General features: G+C 38.8%; 1 protein-coding gene across 2 annotated transcripts in view; it reads right to left on the reverse strand.

Annotated features, from left to right (window-relative positions):
* Positions 1 to 15,384, reverse strand: part of slf1 (SMC5-SMC6 complex localization factor 1) — a 43,322-nt gene that overhangs the window by 4,549 nt on the left and 23,389 nt on the right. For both annotated transcript variants that reach the window (XM_038269870.1, XM_038269871.1), the window contains exons 16-17: positions 14,592 to 14,684; positions 13,655 to 13,837 (exon numbers count right to left, since the gene is read on the reverse strand). In XM_038269870.1, the coding sequence (XP_038125798.1) occupies positions 13,655 to 13,837; positions 14,592 to 14,684 (276 nt within the window). The remainder of the gene's footprint in view (positions 1 to 13,654; positions 13,838 to 14,591; positions 14,685 to 15,384) is intronic.

The following is a 15,384-nucleotide window of genomic DNA, read 5'->3' on the forward strand; positions in this document are numbered from 1 at the left end:
TTTTTTTTTAGGTTAAGAAAGTTTTCAGGTATTTGGTCAAACATGCCAAAGAGAACAGATAGGGAGCTGGTATCAATAGATGGTAGAACTTTATATGCTGGAAGCCTTTTGAAAATATACAGCTAGTAGAAGGCTCTATATTCTCCAGGGATAAGGCACAGAGAGAGTTTTATGGTTAGTAATGCTAAAGGCACCAACCTTGCTGTCACTGTAAGATGCTCAGTAACTATAAATGATAATTTGGTAATCATCATTTTGACCTTGTTTTAAACTGGTTCAAAGCTGTTATAGATAAGCTTAGAGGGGTTTCATCTATCAAAAACAAATTATGGCCATTTAATCAAGTTTGAAATTCTTAAGGAGAAAACTGAATTGGCTAAAAATTGCTATCAGCAGGCTACAAAAAGGTCCCAAATCTTAACTTGTTAGAGCTCACAAAAGAAAAGTCAATACTCGTCTAAGTTTGATTGCTGCTGATTGTGTCTCCTCTCCGGTTAAATCTTTTACCAAAATATAGGTATTTTATAAACAGGGATCAGTGGTTGGGAGCAGCAGTTCAGGCAAGAGAGTCCAAATATGACAAAGGAGAAAGGCAGAGGTTATTGGAGGGATGTGAAGGTGTAAGTAAAGGAGAGTGAGCTTGTTCTCGGTGAGAGATAATCTGCAGGTTTCTGTAACAAACAACCTACAGAATCAGTCTGTGCCTATACTCTCAATCAGGAGTGGCTGCAATGCATGAAGCCAGCTAACTAAGGCATTACATACTAGAGTTGACCCCCTTCAATGTGGTAGAAGAAAGGATTTATAAGATTGTTTGATGAACAAACTCTAAAAAGTTCTGTCCTATACCTGGATTTGAAAACCAGGAGAAAAATTAGTCTGACCCAGAAATTACCTCTCTGTGTGTTCTAGTAAAACCCCAAAATGATAAAAAACCAAAAACAAATCTGAAATACATCAATTCCACTCTTGGGTTATAATTTTTACTATCTTTTAAAAGAGCGATGTTTTTCTCACACCACATGCAGCAGATAAAGAACAAACAAATTTTAAGAGTTTCTCCTTCTCCACAAAGGCTAGTTTTATAGGTTTTATAGGTTAGTTTAATATATTTGCATAGAAGCTTTGCATTAATATATTCTATTGTTTTTGTTTCAATACAAAAAAACAAGAAAACTAGTTGCTAATTGTTATGCAGCAATAAATAGCCAGACTTCAAAGTTTAACATAACTGTTTGATAAACCTTACTTAGTGATGCACATGTACAAGAACATTTAGGAACCTGGCCTGGGAAAGGATGGTGACTGAAGTGGATCCAGGTATTGGTGCTGGGTGTCAGATATACTGCAGTAGAGATAAATATAACACCTGAGGGATTACATGAGTGCACAGGGTAATTACACCAGCATTTTGAGTGTGTTTGTGTGCATGAATGGAAAGAAAAATACCGCTTCCCAACCTAAGCTGTGAAGCTACAGCAGTGAGAGAAGGAATTCACATGCTGAGCAAAAGCCACTGGCTGCTGCAGCTGCCAGATGCAGCCTAGCTGCCACACACACACATTTACATACAGAGCGCAAAGCCCTTTGGCCTTTAGAGGGCAGGCGAAGACAAGAAATATAAAAGCAAGAGTGGAGGAAGGGGGGGAAAAATGGAGGAAAAAGAAGGAGGTAGGGAAGGAAAGAAAGATGCAGTGCCTCCTCCCTCTCTCTGCCAGTGTTTCTGGTCTGTCTGGGGATAAGGCAGACAAGCTGGAGAGCAGGCAGTTCCACAACATGGTAAACACCCCCCCAACAAACACTCCACCCCCACCCCACTGCATAAAATGGAAAAAAGGAGAGAGAGATTCGGGGTGAGACTATGAACTGCAGCCAGGGGCACGGCAGAAGATCTCCACAGGGAGCTGCTAGCTAGTACCACCGCTAAACAACAGCCGACTGAAGCAACAGAGGCATCAGACGCAGGAAGGCGTACACAACCATCAAGATATGAAGTCTGAAAATCATCAGTGCTTATAGTGAACATTTTTAACCTTCAGCAAAAGCAGCAGGTTGGGGTCGGTGGTTGTAGAGGTTGAAATGCAATAAATGTCCAAAAAGGTTGTGTTCACTTTGCTTCATTTACCTCTGACTTAAAATCAAACTGATGCCTTTATAAACAGAGATCTTCTCTGCCACAGGTGATATTAACATTGAAATCAAACAAATGAAAGTAATAAGTGCAATACAAACAAAAGCCTTGCTGTGATTACCTGTTTACAAGTGCATTAGAATGCTGTGATGACAAATCTAATCCACGCAGCTTAATTTCGCCACTTAAACTATGTACAGCAAGACCAAACAAGTTAGACACCTGCATGTCTAAGGCAGCATTTCTTTAAAAGCTAACACTGTTTATTTATAACAGAAAATGACTGCAGGGAATAAAAGGCAAACAGAGGAGGGATGAATGAACACCTCAGTAATTTAACAGATAAAGCTCAGATTAGACAGACACCAAACCAAGGATTAAATGTGTGATCTTTTATTCTATGCAGCTGAATAAAGAAAATAACCACTTCATAATGATTTGTTGAAGGGATGATGTACCGAGGTCACTGTGTTGGTGTGATTGGATGTTAGCTTCCGCTAAAGTGCACCAACTGCAGAGTGTTTAAGAAAATAAGATTCAATGGTGTATTTTTCACTGTGTTCTGTGATGCAGATATAGACGATGTCATTTCTTTAGCGATTCAAATGGCTTATGTTGAATGTCAAAGTTGAAACCATCTTTTATTTAAGAGGGTTTACTTAAGCTGTAGAAATTATACTTTAGATGCTTTTTATTTAGACCTTATCGTTAACATTGTTTATCTCAAAATAGAAAACAGAGGTTGGATTTATTGCGTCATGTTTTGCTTTCAGAAGGTGTTGGTATGGCAGAATAACCAGCATCTATACCAAGATGTTAGTTGTTCTGACAGGTCACTCCGTCTCTCTCACTTGTTTTGTAACCTAGTTAATGATTGACTTAATCAAACTTTTGTATAAAACAACACATTTTATACAAACTATATGACACTTTGATCCATGAGGGGATGTTTCTTTCCTATTCTGACAACAAGTGATTTATTTTTTTTGAATAATCATAAAGTATTGTTATGAAACGGTGTTGTGCCACAGATTTTTCACACTTAAGTCTGTAAGATCAGGATTCATTAAAGTGACGCTCTTATTCAGATCACGAACACAATCAATAAAAGCATGCAATAAAAAATAAAACTTCATCTTAGCATCAAATTAATAAAAAATAATCTGTTTTTAGGTTTAACTATCTCCATATTTCATCAGAAATACTTCCCATACATTGATAGGAAATAGTTTATTTTAGGGCTGAAACAAATATTCAGATTAATATGGATGAACAGATTATTGAAATATCGTCTACTATTTTAGTAATTGATTAATCATATAATTAATGATACAGAGACTCTAAAACATGCCGTTAGCTGACAGAGAACCCCACTTAGAGCAGCAATGATATCAAAATTGTAAAAAAAAAAAAAAATGTATAAAAACGTTGCATTTAAGTAAAAATTTTTCTTCTTTTAATAACCTATGTCCAGAATTCCCCAAGTCGAAAACTTTTAGTTTCATCTGCTTTAAGTTCACAAAAAATCTTCCTTATGGAACCTTATATCCAATTATCAATTGATTAATCAAAAATAAAATAAACAACAGATTAATAGATTCGCAAAATAATCTTTAGGTGCAGCCCTAGTTATTTTATGGTAACAAATGAGAGCCTAAGGGGAGGGATGCAGATATTGGTACATTTGGAAACAAGTTGGCAAAGAACTGAGCTGACCTAGATCTACTTTAGCTGCATGTTTAATGTGAAGTCAGTGCAGGTCTCACTTTTACCTTTTGGTGAGAATTAGATTTTTCATCTTGAAATGTTGCAACCGGCAGTTATGGGTCCACCCCGCCTTGATTGGGTATGTTAGATGCAATCATTCATCACACAATGATTCATTCAATAATTCCTTAGACTACTTCATTTCTGGATAGAAATGGTCACTTTGACGGTGGAAAAGGGTCAGTTGAGATTTTCTGTTAAATGTGAGAGCAAATGTAACAACTCGCATCTGCTTAACACTTTAAAAGGTTGTGGTGGAGAGGAACAGAATGTTGGTGTGCAGCCAAATACCACTGATTTTACAGATCATATTATTTACCCCAAAAAGTCTAATTTTAGTGCAAGTTCTTAAGTATATAATGAAAAAAAAATGGCTTGGTTAATTGCATGTAAGAAAAAGATAATTTATCAGGAGACAGAAAACAAAAGCAGGCATAAAAGCACCAGTAGCACAATTAATTACAAAAATAAGAGTGAAGGAATGTATAAATGATGAAAATCATTTTTATACTAAGTAATCTGAACAGATTTTATACAAAAAAAGAAAGTTTGACAGATCTTAACAACACAATTTGGATAGTTTGCCCTCTCTTCTTAGAAAATAAAGTAAAATGTCAATCGTCATCTCTCTCCCTCTGCTCCTCTTACATTTATCCGCTCCTTTAAAGAACAAAAGCTTCTTCAAAAATGTGAAAAAAAAAGTAAACAGCAATCTGAGGCAGTTTCAGACCTTTTCAAATTCCAAACGATAATCCGAACAGCAAGATGACTTAATTATGATGAAAAAGTTTGATTCAAGGAAGTCAAAATTCACTTTAAAATTCTTAGAAAAGAAAACAAATAAGCGCTCCGGCTGCACACACTGTGTCTCTGCTGTTCAACAATGCAGGAATGAATAAGAGGCGTCCACTAGCACTGCAATTATTAAAGCACTCCAAACATACTCAGCCGGGCATGGCTCTTCATTCAGAGAAAATGTTTAAGCAAACACACTTAACTGCTGTTGCATACCTTCATTTATGAAGTATGACCCACTCCAACTGGGTTCACGCTCAGCCGATTGTTGCCTCTTCATTAATGAACTTCGTAAGTGAAAACTTGTCTCCTGATTGTATCTTTTTTTTTTTTTTTACATTTCTTTTTAATAAACAACAAAACTTCTTTCTAAGTTGGTACTGCAGTTTTATTATCGTGAAGTGGGTGATGATTTGAGGTCATGGCTGGATAATAGAGTATAATCCTCATGGCCAACAAAACAAAATCTTCCTGGCCTTCCCAAGCAATTTGGAGACTGTAAAAGAAAGGAGTTAAACCTTGAAACTCAGATGTTTGTGCGAATTAAGAGAGTTTTATCGCCTACACAGTATTTACAATCAAATATACCAGATTAGTAACAGGAATATAATTAAAAACTGTTTTCCAAAATCCTTGGCCTGCGCCATTTCCACTTCAAGGAAACTAGCTGCTGTTGTGTTCTTGGTACTTTCAGAAAAGCAGATGTTCAACGGGCGAAAAACAAAAAACAAACAAGTGATCATATATAACCAGTGGCAACAGACTCAATGATAATCCTTTCAGTAGAAAAATATCTTTAAAATCTACATAAAATATAGGTAATCACTTTTTCATTGCACTGGCTTTAGCTTTTTCTATGCATTTTCTGTAACATCTGATAAAAATTTGAAATAAAAAACAAAACCAAAAATGCTTCCATTTACAGTGGCATACATTTATCCCTTTCTAAGATATTGAGGAGTTGGACCACTGTGCTAACCCCTCTTCAAATAGACCCAAAGACTCTCAAAGAGGCTGAGGTCTAAAATCTGTATAAAAATGTTCTCACGTGCTTGAACCACTTTTGCACAATTTGAAACCAACAACTTCTCACAATCATATTAGACAATGTCCTTGCCTTCAGCATATTAGAGGTAGTGAGCTGACCTTTTACTTTTGAACATATGAATTTGTTGACCCCTGACCTGACCCTCACAGAAACATGGTTGGATGACAACAATGGAACACCTCATCAAATCAGTGCCCACTAATTGCAAAATTCTAAGTGAGAAAAGAAAGAATAGAAATGTCAGAGTGGTTGCTAAGATTTTTCATGAATAAATAAACTTAGCAAGGTTTCCCTGGACAGCTTTGACTCTTTTGAATATTTGGAAATTGAGGTAAAAAGGCCAAAAACGAACCCTGACACTAATCCTATACAAACCTCCAAAATACATGGCAAATATTTCTATGAATTCAGTGAATAAATGCATATATTATATGCATTTATTCTATAATTATTGGAGACAAAAAGCTGATGAACTTCAAAACTTTGTTTCGACTTAACATGTCCAATAATTTAGGACACACCAGATCTGATTATAATATAAATATCTCCAAGGTCTCCGTTTCTCTGTCATATCATTTCCTGTGGTTTTTGAAAGTACAATCTGTATCGACTCGCTTAGAAAAACAGATGTTATCACGAAATGCTTGTTAACAGACAGCACAGCTGAAACTTTCAGTCGACGCTTGTTTCTTTTCCTCACATCCATGCTGTAAGGGATCAAGGTGGAAGAAAGTTCTACTTGCGAAGAAGAAAAACCCTCGTCTAAACAGTGAATGGTGTAAATCACAACTCCACATCTACTATGTAATTAGGGCTGAGACAATCAATAGGATTAATTGTGATTAAATGATTACTAAAATCAACTAATTCAGTAATCGATTAATCGTTAATTGGAATATTGAGACTGCAAAACATACCTTTTTCTGACAGAGCGGTAACGGTGTGTGTGAAAATCAAACTTAGTGTGGTGGGGATGGGGGGGTTGGGAGGTGAGGAAAAAAAAAAAAAGACTGTGCTTCAGAATTCCCAGTAAGGGAAGTCCTTGAACTATGGCCTGGAGAAACCTGCAGCTGAAACATCAACACACCCGAATGAAGCTCAGGGCTGCAAAGCAGCCTCACTTCTAAGGGTGTGAGAGCTCAGCTCTTCACAGCTGCCAGATCAGGACCTACAGGGACCAAAGAGCTTAGCATGATGAACTTCTTCTATTTCGTTACTATTTTGACATCAAAGAAGCCCTAGAAATGCCTCAGCCTCTACCTATGAATGACTGTGTCAACAATAAAGAGGCAAACAGACCGACTATGAAACATCACTGACTCAATCAGTATGAAGGGATAACGCCTGTCCTGTGTCGCTGAGCAGATGACATCTTTCTGCTCCACAAACACTTGCTCACTCCGGGATCAGCAGGAACCCAATGGATTCACTGCGTTAAGCTTGGGTTTTTATGTGCTTTAAATGACACAAAGGGAAAAAGAGGGAGAGAAAGAGAATATGAAGCTAACGCCATCCGTACACTGATTACACATTTATGGACAAATATTTTGGTAAATTCTTTAAAGGTGAATACAGACACTCTCCAAATAAAATGTAATTTAAGAGAAAAAAGTGGATAAAAGAACAGCACTAAAATGTAGTTTTCTAGCATTACTGTTGTTAGAAGTTATTCATTTTTTATAAAGGTGACAGCTTATTTAATTTTTTTTTTTTTTTTGCGGAGTATTAAGGTGCAAGCCACCCAAAAGGGCAAATAACCAGATTGTTTTTTACAGCTTGGACTAAATTTCAAAAGCAGGTTTAACATATTTGATTAGAATTTGGTTTAAAACCTTGAATTTGTGCTTTTTTAATCTATTCAACTGGTGTCAACTCTTCCGAGGTTAAATGGATGTAAAAAGAATCCTAATCCTTAACCTCAACCAACAAAACATGTCAATGTGGGAAGGGGGGGTATTTGGAAAGCAGTGGAAAAATGTTTTTATACTGATACTTTTCATGAGAAATTTTGTGAAGCACTTATCGGGATTCCTTTAAAAAATGCAACCCTGACTTTGGAGAGTTCAAAAGGCTCTGAGATTCAAATTCAGGAAACTCACAAGTTAATAGTTTAAATAAATGCAACAGCAAAATGGCTTTAGACTGTTCAGCCTTCTTTTTATCAGTTGAAAATTATCATTTCTATGAGCGTGACATAAATAATAACAATAAACAATATTTATCTAATGTGCGTCTTTAATCTAAGACCTTAAATGGCTTCATTATAATGTTTGTTTTTTTCTGATGCTAAAAGCTTACTCTGTTTTTAAGTTTTGTTCCCGTGGTAACACGTTTTGACACAGAAAAATGTCGAAAATATATGGCCTGTATTTATATAGACAATATTTAGTAATATTTTACCCATTCATGGACACATTCACACACTAATGGCATAAAGCTATTGATAATGTTTTACTACTGATAAAAAAAAACTCCAACTGCAGGCAAGGTGGGGGAAGCATCTTGCCCAAGGAGACAGAATGGGATGGAAGAAGTGCTCGAACCAGCTACAGGACAAACCCGTCACTCTTGTGACTTCAAACCTTCCAGCTGTTTAGCTATTTTGTGTTAACTGAAAAGACAAAGGGGTTTTTTGTTGTTTTTTAAACATCCATCCATCCTATACCCACTTATTCTTGCAGGATTAAGGGGATTACTGAAAACAATCAACACAATTTACTCTTTCAGTCCATACACTTGCTCCTCTTCAAGAATTAAAATATACTGCTGCACATTTCTAACTCAAGGTGCAAACAAGCTAAACGTTTCTGAGAGGACTGCAGGACTGTTAAAAGACTGGAGGGTGGTAGATAGATTGAAGCCTTACTGCAACGGGTCCGGGGTTATTTTCCACACCATCTACCTTGAAAAACAGCATAGAAAGAAAGTAGCAAAGGGAGCACCCGCGCACTCTCTTTCCAAAAGCCAATTGCAAGTCAGTGTTTGCTTACTGCAGGCTTTAAGATGAAGGATAGCATTTTGTGCATACATACAGAAAAATATATAGCCAAGGACACTCCAGTTTGGAGTGAAAAACAAGCCGAGCTCATAGATGGGGGTCATGAGGGGCGGCCTTGGGCAACGGAAGGCGGGGGAGAGGAGAGCAGAGTCAGCCTTGCACTCAGCCATGGCATCCTTTTATTGCCAGCTTCATAAGCCTGGAGGGATTGAGGTAGTGGGGGTGGAGGGGTGGGGGGTTTACCCATTCCATAGAATTTAGCTGTAAAAATGCACTCACTTGCATACAGAGTGCAGGCCTCCCAGCAGAAACACAGGCTTACAAAAAAAAGGGGTGAGATCACTCCCAAATGAAGGCTTTGTTGGTGTGCCAGTGTCAGTGTTGCCCTCTCTGGCCTACCAAAACCTTGGCAACTAGGTTCTGTCTGCTGGAAACAACTAGGACAATGGGGTGAATGCCGCAATGAAAAATATGGTTTCTGGGATTTGAGCTCACAGGCATAAAAACAGGCAGGGAAATAATAAATAAGGAGACAGAGGAATGGAAATGCATCTGGCCCACTAGCCTGGTTTCCTACCATGGGATGGTGCAGCAAGACTACCTGGCCAAAATAAAAATAAAATAAAATATAAACTGTCAGATATGCAGCCACAAGCACAGAAAGTTGGAAATAAAAAACTATAGTGGGAAAAAGCACAAAGCTATTTATTGTAAGTAAACATCAGTTAGCCCCTGAAGCTAAAACTTTCTACATTTAATAGCTTGGACATGAAGATCTTCAAAAACATAAGAAAAAAAAAAGGAGGGAGGGTAAAAGTATTGATGCTGTCCATGGCAACCAAATGTAGATCATGGAAAAGAGACAGTACAGCCTGAAGTCAGGAAGACCACCTTCTCACCAACTCCCTTCTGTAGCCCTCAGACAACCCGCCATCAAGGTGGGAGGAAACAGCAAACAGTCAGCAGAGGATGGAAAAGAGGAAGAAGGAAAATGCAGCAGCCTGAAGGGTGTTTCAAACTGAGACAATCCCGTTCCTGTTGTTTTGTTTGGTCCAGTAAAAAAGACCAGGCCCAGACAGCACAGCCAGACGTCTGCTGCACAGGGATACACATAGAAAAACCTTTGATTTCCTGCTCCTCTGATTTTAAACATACATATAGCATGCTTCATCTGACCTCTTTTAATTTGCTCTCCTCTGTTACTGAGGAAGAAACAGAAAAAAAAAGGAAAAAAAAAAAAGAAGAAAAAAGGGAGCGCTCTCTTGTTTCCTCTCCGGGACTAAACAATCCCAGTCTAATTTATTTTTTGAGGACAGAATATGTACATGTGTTAATGGGAAAGTCGAATCAAATTAACTATAATTAGTCAAACTGAGAAGTGTGCTGAGGCAGAGGTATGTTACATGAGAGACTTGTTCATTGCTGGAAAATATCACTCCTCCCTGCAAAACCCACCAACACCCACCCTGCTTGCTTCAACCTTTCCTGAGCTCAGGCTGCATGTGGCACCCGTTCACAAAGATACAAAAAAAAAATACCTCTTCTGACATACATTTTTCCAAGAAAGACCTGCAAGTAAATCGTTTCAAGCAGGCTATTCTGCCGCTCTTAAACGCATCAAAGCAACATGGTAGATATTCAACGAGAAGAAGCATGCATCCATTTGGAAGGTCTCCAACCCGTAGAAGAGAAGATGGATTTACCGGTACTAGTTCCTGCCTTCTGTCCATCGCAGGGCAACACAGAGACAAACAACCACACACACACTCCCACCTAAGGGGACTTTTAGAGACGCCAATTAACAACCATGTTTTTGGACTGTGGGAGGAAGCCGGAGTACCCGGAGAGAACCCACGCATACTCAGGGAGAACATGCAAACTACATGCAGAACGACAAGGAAAAGTACATACACTATATTGCCAAAAGTATTTGCTCACCCATCCAAATTATTGGAATCAGGTGTTCCAATCACTTCCATGGCCACAGGTGTATAAATTCAAGCACCTAGGCATGCAGACTGTTTTTACAAACATTTGTGAAAGAATGGGTCGCTCTCAGGAGCTCAGTGAATTCCAGCGTGGAACTGTGATAGGATGCCACCTGTGCAACAAATCCAGTCGTGAAATTTCCTCGCTCCTAAATATTCCACAGTCAACTGTCAGCTGTATTATAAGAAAATGGAAGTGTTTGGGAACGACAGCAACTCAGCCACGAAGTGGTAGGCCACGTAAACTGACGGAGCGGGGTCAGCGGATGCTGACGCGCATAGTGCGAAGAGGTCGCCAACTTTCTGCAGAGTCAATCACTACAGACCTCCAAACTTCATGTAGCTCAAGAACAGTGCGCAGAGAGCTTCATGGAATGGGTTTCCATGGGCGAGCAGCTGCATCCAAGCCATACATCACCAAGTGCAATGCAAAGCGTCGGATGCGGTGGTGTAAAGCACGCCGCCACTGGACTCTAGAGCAGTGGAGACGCGTTCTCTGGAGTGACGAATCGCGCTTCTCCATCTGGCAATCTGATGGACGGGTCTGGGTTTGGCGGTTGCCAGGAGAACGGTACTTGTCTGACTGCATTGTGCCAAGTGTAAAGTTTGTTGGAGGGGGGATTATGGTGTGGGGTTGTTTTTCAGGAGCTGGGCTTGGCCCCTTAGTTCCAGTGAAAGGAACTCTGAATGCTTCAGCATCCCAAGACATTTTGGACAATTCCATGCTCCCAACTTTGTGGGAACAGTTTGGAGCTGGCCCCTTCCTCTTCCAACATGACTGTGCACCAGTGCACAAAGCAAGGTCCATAAAGACATGGATGACAGAGTCTGGTGTGGATGAACTTGACTGGCCTGCACAGAGTCCTGACCTCAACCCGATAGAACACCTTTGGGATGAATTAGAGCGGAGACTGAGAGCCAGGCCTTCTCGTCCAACATCAGTGTGCAACCTCACAAATGCGCTTCTGGAAGAATGGTCAAAAATTCCCATAAACACACTCCTAAACCTTGTGGACAGCCTTCCCAGAAGAGTTGAAGCTGTTCTAGCTGCAAAGGGTGGACCGACGTCATATTGAACCCTATGGATTAGGAACGGGATGTCACTTAAGCTCATATGTGAGTCAAGGCAGGTGAGCAAATACTTTTGGCAATATAGTGTATATAAGCCGCATTGGGCTATAAGTCGCTGATATCTATTTAACTGTCTCACCAAACCTGTAGGGGGAGCTCTACATCCTGAAGTAGGGATGAAGAAGAATGCTAGCTCCTGTTAGCTTGTTGGCTCCAAGCCATTATAGCTTCTTCTGAAAGATGGGGCTTTGTCGGCTCTTAATTTCAGCGCTGCTGGAGTTGTGCAGTCTCTTCATTGGTTCGAAAGCTTTAATGCGTCAAATAAATGTCAAAATGTGTGAATTTGGGACATTTGTTCTGTGTCGTGCCTGCTGCTAGCATGTTCTTGTGCTAAATGATAATTAGCCCCCTGATTCTTTCATTTCCAACTTCCCCTTATTCTTTCATTTCCCCTCTGGTGGTTAGGAAAAATCCACAGAAAAACTGCACCTTATTTTAAGCCGCATGGTTCAAAGCATGGGGAAAAAAGTAGCGGCTTATAGTCCGGAAAATACGGTAAATAGCAAATCAGGTAATCACGTGGCATCACCTGAATCCATTAAGGCATTAAGATAACTCGCTAAAGTTCAATCCAAGAATCAGAACAGGGCAAGAAGGGGATTCAAATAATTGATAGCGAGGTGTTCTGAGTTTTATACAAAACTCCTGATCTGCTGAGATTTCATAAGGAATAAGTCAATCTTAGAATGGTCTGAAAATGACAAAATATAAGGGGGCAATTTTTGGGGGATAAAAAAAACATAAAAGCCACAAGCAGCTCAAATAATCATCTTTTAAAGGGAAAGTGTGCATAATGTCATTTCTAGACACACATTACCTGAACCTTGAAATAGATGGATTACAGCAATAAACATCACACCATTCACCAAACCTAATAGCTAACAACTGGAAAGTCAGACTTGACCAGAATATTGCTGCCTGCTCAGATGAGCCTTTGTAGGGTCCAAATATTGCATAAGCCAAAGAAAATACTGACTGTTTAGACAATGTAATAATGGTTGTAGGGAATATTTTATTTGGCCGTTTTGGGATGTATTGGATAATGAATAACTTCACAGCAACCGCTGATGGCATCTTCTCAATGTGGACTAAAATCCTGATAGTAGTGTTGCTTGTTTGAGGTTAAGTCGACAAGAATAAAGGAGTTATGAAAGCAAAAGGGGTTAAAAACAGATTAAGACAGGTGAAAATAATAAAGTTAGCAAAAGTATAAAATAACTGTATCCAGATGTATTCAGTTTTCCACAAAACAGCTACAGTCTGCAGAATAAAATCGCTTCTACATACTTTATATCATATAATACCATATCAATATATCCTTTTTCTGAATCGGTCATTTTAATCTGACCAATTAGATAATTGTTTCATTCTATATTGTATCACTCTATAATCTTAAGTTTCTGCTAAAAATCTTTGTTCTTCTAAATGGAAAGTTTTAAAATTTTCGTAATCAAATTTGTCATGTTTTACTCAGACATAAAACAGGAATCATGTTAACACTCAAGAGGAGAAATATTTTGCCGAATTTGAAAAGTTTTCCTACTGTGTTCCAGAGTAAAGATGAGGTCGTTATTATAAAGGAAAATCTTTCTCTGAAGTAGACTGAAAACTTTCTTCATTTGGTTCCTTGAGACTTTTTTGTTTGAGAGGCAGTGGTTTAAATAAAGAAACCATCTGTACCTCTAAAAGGAGCATTTGGTTTTCATCTAGCAGCTTTCAAAAGAGCACACAGAGAAAAATCCTTGAGCAAATGATCAAAATGAAGAGTTACGATTTGCAAGCCGTGTTTTACTAACCTGCATGTTCCAGCAACATTTTAGCAATGTCCAGATGTCCATTGATCAGGGCATCATGCAGGGGACTAACTCCTCCAACCTGGTCAGTGAGGACAGGAGCGGGGCGGTGAAGCAGCAGTGCTCTCACACATTCAGTGCTGCCGTGGTTGCACGCCTCATGGAGAGGAGTCCAGCCTGCATGGTCTGCAAAGCACAAACAAAGCAAGGACTTAAAACAGAGCAAGCACGCAAACAAAGCTCGCTTAAGTCAAATAAGAAGTATTAAACCTAAACTTAAATCATTGATAGTTTTCTCCTGATCAATCCTGTAGCAAAGCTTTTCATGCCAGATAAGCGTTGATGCCAATTGTCTACATATTAATCTGAATGTCCCAACAAGTAAAAACAAAATAAGATCTTTCTTTAGTGAATCATTTCTCACAGATATGCATTTATTTTCTATGCAAACAGAAAATAAATGATTTTTTTGGAGGGGAGAAGATTATAGTTAATTGCTGCTGTATTATTTCAATAATGGCTGATAAGATGTTAAATATTAGCCCCCCTACATCGTTCTCTAAACAACAAATGCCATGTTACAAATCATTTGTTATCTGCAAACTACCATAAAATAACACAAGTTATTACATACAGGGACATAAAAAAAAGTCATTCAGAAATAACGAAAAGGTTTTATATACATGTATATAAATATAAATTTTTGTACATTTATCAATGTAGAAATCTATAATCATCCCGAGACCTAAACCCACCCCACTCTCTTTCTAGACACACCCTTTACATTTTAGCTAAAGGTTTAACCTCGGAGACGACGCAGTCCGTTTTCTTGGCTCCTTTTCTTCTCCCCATTGTCAATCGCTCTTCGAACAGAACAGGCGGCGCCGCTACAGGAACGACAGACGGTTTCCAGAAAAACAGAAACGCGAGGGAGTCTTACCTTTAACATTGATGTCTGTGCCAGGAAGTGCCAGGATCTGAAGCACCGTTTCCACTTGGTTCCTCTTGCAAGCTCTGTGTAGGAGGGTCTCTCCTTTAACCAGGAAACACACACACACCCAGACGCACGCCAAAATGGACAAACACACCCAAAAAAGAAAGAAGAGGCAGATGAGAAGAGATATGTCCCAAATTTTCTTGTGCCTGATGTCCTTCCCATTGTCCCCAATGCGTATGAAACACACACCAATAAAATACCACTGAAATGTCCCCAAACACATAAAAAACTGACCTAAAAAAAGTACGACCCACCAATGAGGATGAGATTTAAGGCGTGATGAGAAAAGGGGGGTGATCTTTCAAGGGGGAAAAAAAAAGAGAGACGAGAGGAAAAGAAATTATAGATGAAGTTGGGTTAATTTGGCTCTTTTACAGAGATTTTCCAGATACACCCCGACAAAAAACGTTAATATCGTGGCAGACAGCGAGTTTATAAAAGGATTTGTGAGAAAGCAGCTTCCTGTCTACTGGTTTCTGTATTCTTACTTGAGGGGAAGTTATGGTAGAGAGCCCACGCACAAAGACTCTGAAAGGATGTTTCACAGATTTTGGGTTGAAAAGCTCCACTGGGCATTCCAAGTTTCACCACGTGGTTTTCATTCAGCAAACTACTAGAGAAAAAGATGGTGGGGAAAAAAAAAAACTCACAGAACTCAATCTACATTTTTAAACAATTTTCTTTCCTCCTTGAATTCACCACTTTTTCTGATACAATGCTAAAAAGAAAAAAAAAG

This window comes from Cyprinodon tularosa, unplaced genomic scaffold (assembly GCF_016077235.1).
Source record: "Cyprinodon tularosa strain WSP-4 unplaced genomic scaffold, ASM1607723v1 ctg74, whole genome shotgun sequence".
Lineage (NCBI taxonomy): Eukaryota > Metazoa > Chordata > Actinopteri > Cyprinodontiformes > Cyprinodontidae > Cyprinodon > Cyprinodon tularosa.